The following is a 13,639-nucleotide window of genomic DNA, read 5'->3' as shown; positions in this document are numbered from 1 at the left end:
CCTCAGCTCCCGCAGTCTCTCTCTTAAGAGAGATGCTCCAGGCCCCTCCTCATCTTCGTGACGTTCCGCGGGACCCTCTCACGTGGCTCCTTGTCCTTCTCACTCTGAGGTGACCCGGGCTGGGCACCGCCCCTCGCCCCCACCCCGGCCCTGCGTCCCCTGCCCGGCTGAGGCCCTGCCGCGCTCCTCCGCGTCAGCAGGGGGCGCCGCCGCCCCGCCGGAGCCGCTTTGGCGGCGCCGCTTCCGCGGGGCTCGGCCATGGCGGCGGGCGCTAGGAGGGCCGTGTGAGCCGAGCGGGGCGGGACGGGACGGGACGGGCGGCGGTGGGCTGGGAAGGGGTGCGGTGGGGACCGGTGGGGCTCAGTCGGGGCAGCAGGGTCGGGGGGCCGGCCAGTCAGTGAGCGGCGGCGTGTTCCCGCAGGTACCCGCTGTTCCAGAGGGGCGGCCCGCAGCTGCAGATCTTCCGTCCCAACTTCTTCATGCTGGCGGTGCGGCCCGGCGTGCCCCAGCCCGAGGACACCGTGCAGTTCCGCGTCTCCATGGAGTGAGTGCGGGCACGGCAGCCGGCCTTGTGGGCTGAGGGCTGGGAGGGCCGAGTGCCGCGGCAGGGAAGGGGCCCCTGCATCAGGCAGACCTTCCAGAGGGCGACGAGGGCACTGATTTAATGACGAGCTTTGCGTGGCTCCTCTCCCCGAGTCTTAGTGAGGCTCAGCTTCCCAGGGACGGGCCTGGGAAGAAGGAAGTGCTTAGAATTTGATCCAGAGTAAGCAAGGTGGTATCCAGTTATTTGTCAGGACTCTTTCAGCCTGACTAGTTTGCTGGCACACATTAGAGCCCATAAGGCTGTGGCAGGTTCTCTAAGATCAGCAGCTTCTGCTCAGAATAAAGGTGTCTCAGGTTGGGCAGTGAGAAAGCCTGCTGAACACAGAATATACCTGGCATTTTGAGGCTACAGAGGATAAAGTATTTGACAGTTGTTACAGTTTATGGATCATAAATCGCTGTAGCGGTGTGTGGTCAAGATTGAGTTTACACTTTAATGTCATAAATGTGTCTTGGTTAAAGCAAGAAGAAGACATATTTATTCCTCAGTATCAACCAGTCTCTAGTTTATTTTGTTTAAATATTTACAGTTCTTTTTCTTTCTTTCCCCAAAATGCTTTTTCATTGCCTAGAATGACAAAACTGGATATCAGGAATTACCTTGAAAGAATATACAATGTGCCTGTAGCTGCTGTGAGAACCAGGATACAGTATGGTAAGTGCAGTTGAGTAATGCAAAGGGATGAATACAGCATTCCTGTGCAGCCAGAGTAGACTTTTACCTTTTAAAAGGTCTGTTAGATTTCAGCAGACTTTGGTTGCAGGGGTTCCAGGTGGTTAGCTGTTAACATAGTTGTTTATTCATCCCCTCAAATGAACACACACCACTTCATATTTGAATGCTGTGATTAAATGATGATGTAAGTTTCACTCTAAAAAGAAAAATCTGAATTTAAAAAGGCTGATCATCCTGCCAGTTATTTAACTTGTGCTTTTGTAGTTGATACTTTGAAGACCAGTGTGTGTCTCCCTTCAGAAGGAACTGCTTCATGAAGTAGTAACTAAACTTAAATTCATCTGTAGCCTTCCTTTAAAAAATGAGCTGATATTAGTTTGCATGTGCACACAGGAGCTGTTATGGTCTAACAAAAGGTAATGTTTGTAGAGCAAATAAAAATGTTCTGTTGAACCAGTAGATAATGCCAGAAAAACATCTTGACAAACTTTCAGGTTTTTATCACCTATTGTTACCAGATTTCTGCTACAGACTGGAATGTTTCCACTTGTGGTATTTCTCTCCTGTCCAACCCCTAGAAACAGTAACAGGAACAAAAAACCACCTGAACGTCCACCAAAAACCCAACAAAAAACAACCCAAGAAAAAAAGAAAAAACATTCCTAGTTTAACCTATGCTGAATTCTGACTTAGAGGCAGAGGGACTCATCTCCAACTGAAATAAGATAAATTTAGATAATGTCACCTTTACATATTAATGCTTCCTTCCCCAGAGCTTCTCTGACTGCAGTTTGGATACAGTCAAAAATATTTTTCTTTTTTTTTCATGTTAGTTTACATTTTTGATTACCAGGCAGTGTAATTACTGGATGGAGAGTGACTTGTTGGTTAGGACATCTTTGATGGTTGGGTTTTTGATTTTTCATGTAGTGACTCTATGAAAGGAATTGTCTGTTTATGATGATAAGATAAAGAATGATTTTAAAAGGAATAGGAAAAAAAACTTGTAGTATTGAAAAATGAAGGATAAAAGAAAAAGTTTCAAAATAAGGTTCTAAAACTCTTAACTTACAAAGGAAGGAAAAACCCTGGAAGTATCATCTGTAATATGCTTATGTGAAAACCAGAATTAAATTAAGTCATAAATACCAAACACGTGTAGTTCCAAACAGCACTGAAAAATAGTCATGCTTGTCCTTATAACCATTTTGTCCCCCACTGCTAATTTTAGGTGATGCTTTATAGTCAGGAATTAAAGAGCATTAGAACTCCTAATAATCTGAGAGCTTTAGTATCTGCCTGACATGAAGGGGGTGAGTTGTACTCCCCACTTCAGTTGTGACCAGCATGGTTGGAGAAGCTTGAGGTGCTTTAGTTTGTTTGGATGTGGAATATAATATCCTGGTGTATAAACAGTACGTCCAGATCATACCTGAATAGTAAAAATTGTCAAGTTTAAGGCTACTTAGTAGTAATTTTCTCCTTGTCTTCCTGAAGCTATGGATGTTGGGAGGGCAGTTTATCACCCCTGGCCCCTACTTGGGAGACTTTTCTCCTTGCTTCTTTGCAGACTTTGTGTTGAAGGCACAGTGGCAGCAGGCTGGTGATGCCTTCTTTCCCTGCTTGTAAACGAGGAGAGCAGGGTCTACCAGTTTATTAAAGTACACTTTAATAATTGTAGTACTGTGCTGGTAGTGAAGGAAGAGTATTCCTCTTAACAATAAATCAGAGATAGCCAACTCCCTCCTTCAAGCTTGCTTTGGAGAACTCAGAAGTCCTGGGAAGTAAAAGGTGGGATCCTCTTCATTCCTGCAGGTGCAAACAACAAGAGGAATCACAGGAATCAGAGAGTGAAGAAGCCAGATTACAAGGTCGCCTATGTACAGCTGGTGAGTTAACATGAAAGGCACTGTTAACCAGCCAAGCTGAAAGTAATGCCAGTGAGTTGTGCTGGTTGGCTGAATATTTCTGCCAATCCTCTAATAGTGACAGTTTCTTTAACACATTCCAGAATGTAAAGAGATTTAAATTACTTGCTCTATAGATCAATTCAAACAAAGTAAGTCCCGTGTTGGTTTGAGGTCTGTCTGTAGGTTGTGGGCTGATGTCATAGGGTGCTGCTTTGCCCGAGAGTTTCATGCTGACCCTGTACTCTGTGTGCTGGAAGGTTCACAACTTGTGTGGTTGATTGCTGAAATGTCCAGTAAGTGAAAGAATATATTGTGAGGGTAAGGAACTTCTTATTAAAGGTCTTTGAATTTCAGAGAAGACTAAGGCTTATTCCTTGGAGAGCCTTTAGTCATGTCTAAACAAGTTTGCTTTGTGGCTGAACAGGACTCTGAAACATATATTGGTTGCCCAGTGGAAAAGGAGCTTCATGTTCTTGTAAATTTCTTTCATAACAGGACCAATTTATAGTTTAAACTTCTGTCGGGCTTACCTGTCTTTATGCAAAAAAGAAGTGCAACCAGTGACAGAAGACCCCTTCACATACCAAAATGATATTAAAGGGATGGTATTTATGGTTGTAAAAGCATAAGCTCTAAATTGTAGTGGGTAACACAATGTCACTGTTAACTCTGTCTTGGGACAAGGATTCAGTGTTGGAGGAACACTCTGTGACCCTAAAGATTGGCTAAGATTTCATATGGACTTGGGGTCAAACTCAAGAGGCACAAAAAATATTTCAAAGTTTAAATATACTTAAAAGTTTTTTTCTAAGCCCCTCTGGGAAGGGGAGTAGAAAGAAAAGTGAAGACTGAGTGTTTTTCTAGAGAGCCCTTAACTAATTTAAAAGAACAGTGTAAAGTGCATTGTTACTAAAAACTAACAGTTATATTTAAATGAGTTAATTTGATGTACTCTGCTGAAGTTAAAGGCAACCTCATCTCTGTGAGGATTTTACATTACTATGGCTAAAATGCACATTACTTTTTCAAGGAAGAGTTGGCTTTGGTGAGCAAATTCTCTCTTCTGGATTGTCTGTGCTAGGTTTTTGTTTGCTGGAGAGCAGGACTGTATGATTAGGAAGTGAATGCTTGAATTGATGATGTTGTATCTCACAAGTTGCTTTCTCTGAGTGTTGTTCCCTTTAGTAGGAAGTTGCAGGCACTTTCCATTGCCACAGCCTCCTCTAGTGACTTCCTTGCCTTTAGAAACTTGTTTCCCAAGACTGAAGGAGACATGGGTCTCTAGTGAACTGTAGTCAGTTCTCAAATTTTATTTCATTGTAATGCAGTCTTGTGTCCTATTTCTGCTGAGGTGAGAAGGAGGTAGTCTGCAACCCATAGATACTCTGGGGGAAGGAGTGGGAAGCAGAATGCTGCTTCTCTGTTGGAGCAAGAATTTTAAGGCAGTGTCTTTTTACATTTATTTCACATTCAAGCCTCTCAGCCTGGAATAGTTGCCATAACCTTAAGGGTTGGTCAGCCCAGGTGTGGAGATTTACCTAAACAAGCTTGGTATTGGAGGCAGGTGCACAGGAGTAGTTTGGTTGCTCCTCCAGCCTCCCATTTTGTCATCTGGGCAATGCACAGAGCCCTGTCGCGCTGTAGCTGAGGTCTCACAGTACATGGGACAGCAAGAGTCCCTTACTGCCTTACACTGTAGTTACCATAATAAGTTCTTAAGGAATGCCATGTTTTCCATCTCTTCCATGAACAGGGTCAGGGGACCACTTTTTGATGGTGTTTTTCATGTCCAGGGAGGGAATCCTGGCTGTTTGCTAAACTCTTGCCAGTGAAGCTTGGTGTCTGTGTTTTTTCCTCACCTCATTCCTGGTCTCCTTGGTCTGTTTTTTTCCTATTGTTGTTGTGGTCTGTTAATTCCATTAACATTTCGGTTTCTTTATTCCTCCTGCTTTCTCTTTTTACTTTTGTTTGTTGCTTTTCATCACTAGCTCTGATGTCTCAGACAATGAGCTCCCAGCTCTGTGTTCACACCAGCTTGAAATAGTGGGTAAAGCCAGAAACCCAGTGTCATTTCTGAATCTAAAGGGTTTGCCTTCGTTCTCATTCATGGTGTGATCAGGCCATTACAGGCCCCATGCAGTCCATTGTTACTATCTGCCTAATTTAGGAAAGTCTTTGGTAACCACTGTAAAATCCTTATTTTCATGAGAATTAGTTTCATCTGCCATGAGTCACAGTAGCTGGGCTTTCCCACCATTTTTAGCAGCTGTGTTTTCTCTCATTAATCCAGTTTCAAGTTAAAACTGCTTATGACTGGGAAAATATGTGTTTTTGGAAGCTCTTGGGTTGATCTTTCTGTTGCCCACTAGGTGGAAGTATTGCTCTTTCCAGTGTGACATTGCAGCTGTTGTGCAGTTTACCTGAATGAAATTGAGTTTATTCTCATGAGCAGTTATGTTTCCCTGCTTCATAAAGCATCACCTTATGTGTCCCAGTACAACACACACATCCTTTGACTTACTGCAAGTGTCTCAAAGGTGGAAGGTGTACGAAGTCATAGTCAACATGCCCTTAGGTGTCAGACTAGTGCCCCAGCTGCTCCACATGTAAGCATTGTTGTCCTTTCTTTTCCAAATACTATTTCTTGGAGATTCAGAGCTGTTTACTTTATTCTCAGGCGGTAACTGAACAAATACATGATCTATCCAAGCATAATATTTTCACACTAAAAAAATACCTCAAATCATAGAAGGCTGTGGATCAACAATATCTTGCCATTCCAGAGCCTGCTTGCCTTTTTTCCCCTTTTGGAATGTGGTGAGAAAGGTTTAAGTTAGAGACTTATGGCCCTGTGTATCAAATGCTACTTTTCTACACTGTTCTATTTTTTAAATTAAACCCAAGTTTTATATCTTTGCAAACCAGATAAAATACAGCAGCCTTTCTCCTTACTCCAATACATCTATAATTATTATAATGAAAAAAAAAAAAAAAAAAAAAAAAAAAGCCAGTTGGAAACTTTGCAATTGAATTAACATCAGGGAAATTAAAAAAAAAAAAAAAAAAAAACAACAACATCCCCTCCTTCTCCTCCTGCAGTGTTCTCATGTAGCAGGTGTTAGTACCTGTGGGAACACAACTGTAGACAAGCCTCTGGAATCCAGACCTATTTTTAATTAAACCTGTTTTGAGAAATCTAGTGGAGATGACTGTAAAAAGGAGTCTGACCTTGTCAGCGTTAGGACTAACACCTATTTAGCTGCTTGAATGATGGCATCGGTAGGAACATTTTTGCAAATGCTTTCTCCGCAACCCCGTTTTAGAGTATCCTGTACATTCACAGTAGTTAGCCTATTTGCACATCAGACGTGTCAGCAGTTTTCTTTTGAATTCAGAGGAAACTTGGATGATCCATATGAAGTGTTGTTCCTGAGTGGAGTTTTGAAGTTGCTTTCTGTGCTATTTTGCCATACGTTTTAGCATCAGATGTTACCACTGCGGTAGTAGGAGAATTGTTCAAATGCACTGGATTATTAAACTTAGCTGCATTTGCTGCTACTGCGGGACTGAATCCTGTGCTTTTGGGAGTCCAACATTTTTGTAGTTAATGATACGATAAACATCACTCTTCTGTTAACTCTGAAGGACAGTAGTAAGTGCTTCAGTTATCCAAATATAACCAGAAGATCTCACAGCTGTTTACATGATCGGTGTTCGCTGCATCATTGTTGCACAGTAATATCTGTGCTGATCTTCCATTTCTAAACTTTTCAGGGGACTCAAAGGTCAGAGAAGTATAAGTGAATAAGAACGGCTGGATAATCCTTTCAGCAGTTTTCTGATGTGAGGCTCAGCAGTGGAAAGGCCAGCACTTGACTTCATAGGCTTAATTATGGTCACTTAACCTCTCATTAAAATGAATAGAGGCAATCTGTACCACTCCTGTGATAACTCCTTAGACAGACTCCAAGAACAAGGTGTGTTCTCACCCTTTCTTAGGACAAAGGCTTGAAATCTAAAGGGAAAATACGTTTGATGCTTAGGTCACTTTTTATCGTGAAGGATGTTACTAGCATTTAACAGATGAATCCTCATAAGGCCTTGTATATAATTCACTTTTACTTTTGGGTAATGCTGAATTGAGTAGCAGTTTAATGGGTCCCATTTCTGTTATCTGAACACTCTCACTTGTGAGACCACACATCCCACTTATGCATAACCTTAGAATTTGTAGGAAGAAGGGAGGTCTCTGGGAAGACCCCAAATTGAGAACAGCAATGTGTAAAATCATTGTGTTGCCTTTATTTTTTTAGGTGTTCAGTGCCACCTCTGACTTGCTTGGTTCTGGGCTTTTTGCTCCTTTTTTTAATAGTGTCGTAAGGCTTTGCTTGAGAGCGAGGTGAACACATGGTGGTGGAGCTTACCCTGACAAATTCCAGAGTATCAGGGGATCACTTCACATTGTTGAAAAAGATATTTTGCTGTCAGTACACCACCCAGTTCCATGACAAACTGAATTATCCTAGCAAAATGACTTTTTCCAGTGTGTCTTTCTCACAGGATTTTCTTTTAGCACAGCTGTGTTGAGTAGAAAGGTGGTGTTATCTTCTCCCCTTTTCTCTGTGCTTCTAGCTAAGGCAATTATGCTGGCAGAAGTTCTAAAGCAGAAGCAAGTTCTAGCCTTTTTAGAGGTTACTTCAGCTTATGATAATTTCAGTAATTCAGCAATTAAAGGGATAAATAGCTTGCAAAAGATAAAACAATGGACAAATGCAAGGTTTTCAAGTAAGGCAGAATTTTCCTTTCCGGTTGGATATGCCAGCACTTCATGTTCTAGCAATTTGTAAACCAGATAAACCCTGATGAACTTGGTAAAAATTGCTTGCTTTATTCCAGTGAGGATTTAATTCTGAGGATGCATTTATCATATGGTTGTCAGATGGTTGCTATATAGAAGGAAAAACTTTTGCAAAGAAGAAGTTTAATGAAAAAGCAGCGCTGTGCAAAGGAGTGACAATCCCTCTGTCCCTTTGGTAGGCTTTTTTTTCAAGGAGGTGGCATATGAGCTTGAACCTCAGTAGCCTCTAGCATTATGTAGAAGATGCATTGAATGTAAATATGCCTGGACAGACTCACAATCCTTTATGTAAGTTGATGCCTTTTGATATTTTTGAAATTTTGAAATACCCAAGATACAGGCTTCTTGTGAAAACTAGCTACTGAGCATGCACAACAGCTATTTTTCAAACAGCTTTCATCACTTCAGAGTCTTACAGTGCAGTATTACTGCAGAGTATTGTTACTTAAGATTTATCAACCTTCAGTTCTCAGGGTGTAATGTCTTGGCTGTTTCAAATCGTGTTTGGCTGCCAGCCAAAATCAGAATTTCTTCACAAAACAAGAGCTGGAAAGAGCCAACTTGTCTGTGGTGATTTGGATTTATTAAAAGACTCCAGATACAGATTGACATTTTCAACTCAATATTTGACTTCCACCAGCCTTGAAACAGGAACTGTGAGCACTTTGATAAACAGCTTAAAGGTTTGTCTGCTTTTGCTACCGCCTCTGTGTGTATCTTTTTTGTTTTCTTCCCTCTTTTAAAAATAATAACTGTTTTGCAATGCTTAGTGAATTACCGTGGATGTTGTTAGTATGCTTTAGAGACAGCTTTCCTTCATTCTCCAGTAAGGTAAATGCATTGGTCCTGGAAGCATACTAGAAGGAAAGAGCTGCATAACAAGAAGAGTCCCTTATTACACTGTTACCAATAGAAATAGTTCTCAGATTTTCAGTGGAGGTGGTATGCCTGAGTTGTTTTCTGACTTCTTTAACAAAAATGGCTTCGTCTCCAGGGCAGACAGGTCTTTAGTGTGGGCCCTGTCTGTTCTGTAGGTCCTGCAGGGCTGAGTGACCTGCAGTGCAGTTAAAACACAGCAATTTTTTGTAATATTAGCAAATTCCTTTCCAAATGTTTCAGTGTGCTAAAATCCTGGGCAGTGCTTGGCCTCAAGGGTGCTTGTTGCTGATCCTAGTACAGGAAGAGGTTCAGTAGGCTGCAGCTTTGGGCTTGCTCAAGGACCCTGGTAAGGCCAGTTTCTGTGCCATGAAATGGGACTGTGCTTTACCTGTCAGAGGACAGCTATTACGAGGATACCTGTTGGTAATTTAAAGGTACAAAAGAGCTGAAACCCCAGAGTGTACACCAATGGAAAGGAAAACCTTGATATGTTTCAGTTGAGCTTATCCAGGCTAGACTCAAGGAAAAAGCAATGTACACAGCAGCTCCCTTGTTGTTTTTGTAGTATGGTCAGGCTCTTAGGAAACCCCCAAGAAGTATGCACTACAAAAACAACCGAAGCATTGCTGGGTAGAGTTGGTATTTTGTAGATTCCAGTCTGGATAATCTCATCTGGGATAACACATGCTTTTTTCTCTCCAAAGCATATGAGGTTTAGATTTTTTCACACCTGTTATTTGCCAAGTTGAATGTACATGATCAAATAAAACATAGCAGACATTCAGCTGGGCCATGGACATGATGATGGTTCTGTTGGATTTATTTATGTCATATTTCTGATCCCAAAATGCAGAGTAGGTATGCTGGGGAAAGTTCCTTTCATGTCCTTTGTGGAACCATTTCATAACTGAACCTCTTGTTTGGTTGTATTTACTGCATAAATTTAAAGACTGGCTGTTCTGAAAAAAAACCCAGACCCACCTGTTTTCATCTGAAGCAGTTAAATGCTTTTCTTGAGATTTCTGTATGCAGAATGCTGCCAAAGAAGTTAATCTATGGTAACGTTTATAAGTGTTTTGGAGAATAGTTTTAGGGTTATGGGTGACCAGTTACAAGTTTTATTATGCAAGGTCCCATACAGAATGGAAGGGCTGATATTGTTGAGTTTAATGAAGTTGTGCTTAGAGCAAATGCCACTAAAAATAAGTAGGTAATGTTAATGGGATAGTACATTTACACAGAAAAATGGTTTCCTGATGTTAGATAAAAACCAGCGACCAAGCAAATGTTTATTTTCCAAGTGGGAGACTGATGAAGATGTTTCACTAAAATTACTTGTCTGTTAGGCAGAATGACTGATGCAGATGTAATCACTTTAAACTCATTAGTGATATATTAGACAGATTGTTCACACTGTAATTGTTTTACACCATAGTCTTTATGTCTGTTGATAAGAGACCTCTGATATCTGTTATTCTGTATTCTCACATTACACCCTCCAGTAAGAGCTGCTAGGACTGCTCTCTCTTATCCTTAGATGAGATCTAAACAACTACAACCACTACTCATATCCTGAGTGTTAACATAATGAATGCCTGCTCCACTGTGTATTTCCCTGGTGATGTTACTTTAACAAAATCACCTATTTGCTTATCTTGCTTTTACTGTATGACTCACACAACATCTCTGAGTTGAAGAAGAGATGTTCCATTTCCTGATCATTCATCTGTTAAAAAAAAATGTCAGTATCTTAAGTAGCACACAGGAGGAGAGGCTGAAAGTTAGCTTTTGAGGAGAAGGGATGTACATGTATCTTGGGGACATGGGTGGAAAGAGATTTTGGGAGGTCACAAGGTACCATTCTGCACTAGCTGAAAATTCAGGGTGGTGTTTCACCCTAAGATCATAGCTACTGCAGAAAGGCTGGAATGTCTCACTGACCATTTGTTTTCTCTTTAGGGCCAAGGACAAACCTTTCAGTTTCCCAGCCTATTTCCAGAGAAAGAACAAGACGCAGAAACTCGCTCTTTCGATGACTTCAGGGATAAATATATGGAGAAAGAGAAGCAGAAGCAGGAGCAGGAAGGTGACCCCAGACGAGTTGGAGTCCCTGACTGGTTTGGACTTTGAAACCAGCTGCCTTCCTTTAGGCTCAGAGGGATTTTGATTAGCACAACTCCTCCTCCTCTTCTCTTTCTCTTTCTCTTTCTCTTTCTCTTTCTCTTTCTCTTTCTCTTTCTCTTTCTCTTTCTCTTTCTCTTTCTCTTTCTCTTTCTCTTTCTCTTTCTCTTTCTCTTTCTCTTCTCTCTTTTTGTAATGACCAAATGTTTACTCTTGAGGAGCCCTTGCTAGCATGTCTTTTTTTCTGGCCCTGAAGAAATAAAAAGGTAAAATAAATCTGACTGCACCAGGTCTTTTCTGTGAACTTGTGGACTGTTTCTAAAATGTGGAATTCCTTGTTGTCATTTCTGACTATGAGAGTGTCATTGTGCTTACATTTTTCATGCTGCTGTGGGTTGTTTTGAGTAGAAATTGGGTATTTAATTTCCTAGGATACATGTAGTTTGTATTGACTAGAATGTCTAAAAGTCAAGATAGGTTAGCCAGAGGTGGACATGGAAGTGTAGAAAGCTGAACTATAGGCTCAGGATGTAGGGTTCCCCTATTGTCACTTAGTATGTCCTGCTATCTTGTTGCCTTCCTTGACCCCTCCTGCCCTGGAGAAACGCATGTGATCTTAATGTACTCTCGTAACAGTTGTGTGGCATTTTGGGGACAGGGTTTATAGGACAGGTTTATGACTGCGCACATATGTGTTTGATCCCCTTAAGCATCAAGAAGCAGACAGAGGTGGTGCACGTCTCTGCTTGCTGTTGTGCTGTGCAGGTAGCTATCCTCTGTGACCAGGCTGCCTTAGAAAGTTTACTGGCATAGTTGTGCTGGTTTCCTTCCCCACTCCACAGCTACCTTGCAGTGCTGGCAAGTGTCCTGTGTGGACACAGTTGTATTGGCATAGAAATACTTCTGCCAGTGTAGCCTGTGTTGTGCTGAGGACTAATAAAAAGACTCTTTTTACTTTTTCTGGGGTAACTCCCTCTACTTCCAAGTTACTGATGCCAGGGTAGTGGTAGAACTTTTCTAGACCTTCTGAGCTGCCACGTTCAGTGTTTTCATTTCTTGGCTCTGTGGCTGTTTCTCCTCGCTCTGCTGAGGATATTTCCTCTTTGTCAATAATGTGCTTTGCTGTTGTGTCAGAAATAGTGGGGGAAAAGGAGGGCTGGGAAGGACTTCACAGATGGAGAAGGATGTCTCTGCAGGTTTGCTGCAACACAGCACATGCAGGGTTAAATGTATAGCTAATGTTTCCCTGGCTTTTGAATTCTGCCACTTGGAGCAATAGGCAGGATGGTGAATGAGCCCATGCCTTCAGTGCTTCTACCCGGGTGCTCTCCTTTATTGTTCTGTGTCTGAACTTCTTGTTTGGACAGCTAGCAAGATGTTTACAAGGAAACAGCTGTTCTCCAGAGAGTCAATCCAAGTAGGATTTTATGCACCCCCTTCTGTTCATTAGTCACCTCCTTATCCCTGCTACTTTCCTTGTGCATGACAGTCCACCTCCTTCTGTGGTTTGTTGCTTACACCCCCCTCTTTGTCCACTTTCCAAGGGGGATCATGTATGATCTAAGTTAGCTGGTACTTAAACAGAGAGATGCTCTTAGAGAGGAGGGAGAGAAGGGAGGATTTGCTACTCCCAGTCTGCCAGCAGAGTTACAATAGCAGATATGGGAAAATACTGACTTCACTGAAAACAGTTCATGTGTTTGGCATATCTGCAAAGGCAACATTTCCAGAGTTTTGTAGTGACAGGTGAAACTCCAGGTTAAATCAGAAGCTGGCCTGCAGATTTAAAGTAGGGTGACTGAATTTGTCTGGGTGCAAGGGTCTCTCTGCTGTACACAGCCTCCTCCTCCCACCTCCTTTGTTTAATACATTTTTTAAAGGAGCTGTTTCTCAAACTCACAGATCATTATGGAGATGACCTATATTGCAACTTGGGCTATATTCCTTCAGTATAGTATTATGGAATTTGCTATTTGTTCTTCACTGTCCTTTGTGGTTATTTCCAATGTGGGTAACTTGATCTTTTTCACCATGGTGGAGATAGAAAGGGCTCATCTAGTGCTGCCATACGTCTTCCTAAGTGGTTGGTCAGCTTTGAGCAAGCAAACAGTCAGGTATGTTAGTTCTGGATAAATGAGGCTGCATTAGGTGTAACAGCAAAGATAGATTTAACCACCACCCTCTGCTTTCCCTATTAATGGTCATGAGATATTGGAGTTGCCAGCTTCTGTACTGGTGTTCACCCAAGATGAGTGAAATTTATTTGCAGTCCCAAATGTGCTCTAGGCTCAGTGAATATCAAAAGCCCTGTGCAAGTCTACCATGCTTTGCTACTCTCTGATTTCTCCATGGGCAATTAATTTCTAGCTAATGTTCAAAGCAGGTTTCTCTTTAGAGTAGTACGAAAGGGAAGAAACAGAGATGCAAATAGACCCATATCTGAATGAAGTTGCTGTAACCAAATTCTGGCAGATACTCAAGCTGCATAAGAGAGCAATCATGTAATCCTATTATAGAAGGGTTTGAGTTGGAAGGGACCTAAAAGATCACCTAGTTCCAAGCAACTGTTACTGGGCAGAGACTCATTCATTG

At 41.8% G+C, this 13,639-nt stretch overlaps 1 protein-coding gene across 1 annotated transcript; it reads left to right on the top strand.

Annotated features, from left to right (window-relative positions):
* Positions 1 to 185: 185 nt before the first annotated feature.
* MRPL23 (mitochondrial ribosomal protein L23) lies at positions 186 to 11,323 on the top strand. Its single transcript, XM_053981554.1, has 5 exons — positions 186 to 284; positions 422 to 544; positions 1,176 to 1,258; positions 3,095 to 3,168; positions 10,886 to 11,323. The coding sequence occupies exons 1-5, from the start codon at positions 259 to 261 to the stop codon at positions 11,054 to 11,056; spliced, it is 477 nt and encodes a 158-aa protein (XP_053837529.1). The 5' UTR covers positions 186 to 258; the 3' UTR covers positions 11,057 to 11,323.
* The last annotated feature ends 2,316 nt before the right edge of the window (positions 11,324 to 13,639 follow it).

This window comes from Vidua macroura, chromosome 6 (assembly GCF_024509145.1).
Source record: "Vidua macroura isolate BioBank_ID:100142 chromosome 6, ASM2450914v1, whole genome shotgun sequence".
Classification (NCBI taxonomy): domain Eukaryota; kingdom Metazoa; phylum Chordata; class Aves; order Passeriformes; family Viduidae; genus Vidua; species Vidua macroura.
This window is presented reverse-complemented; position numbering and strand designations above follow the sequence as displayed.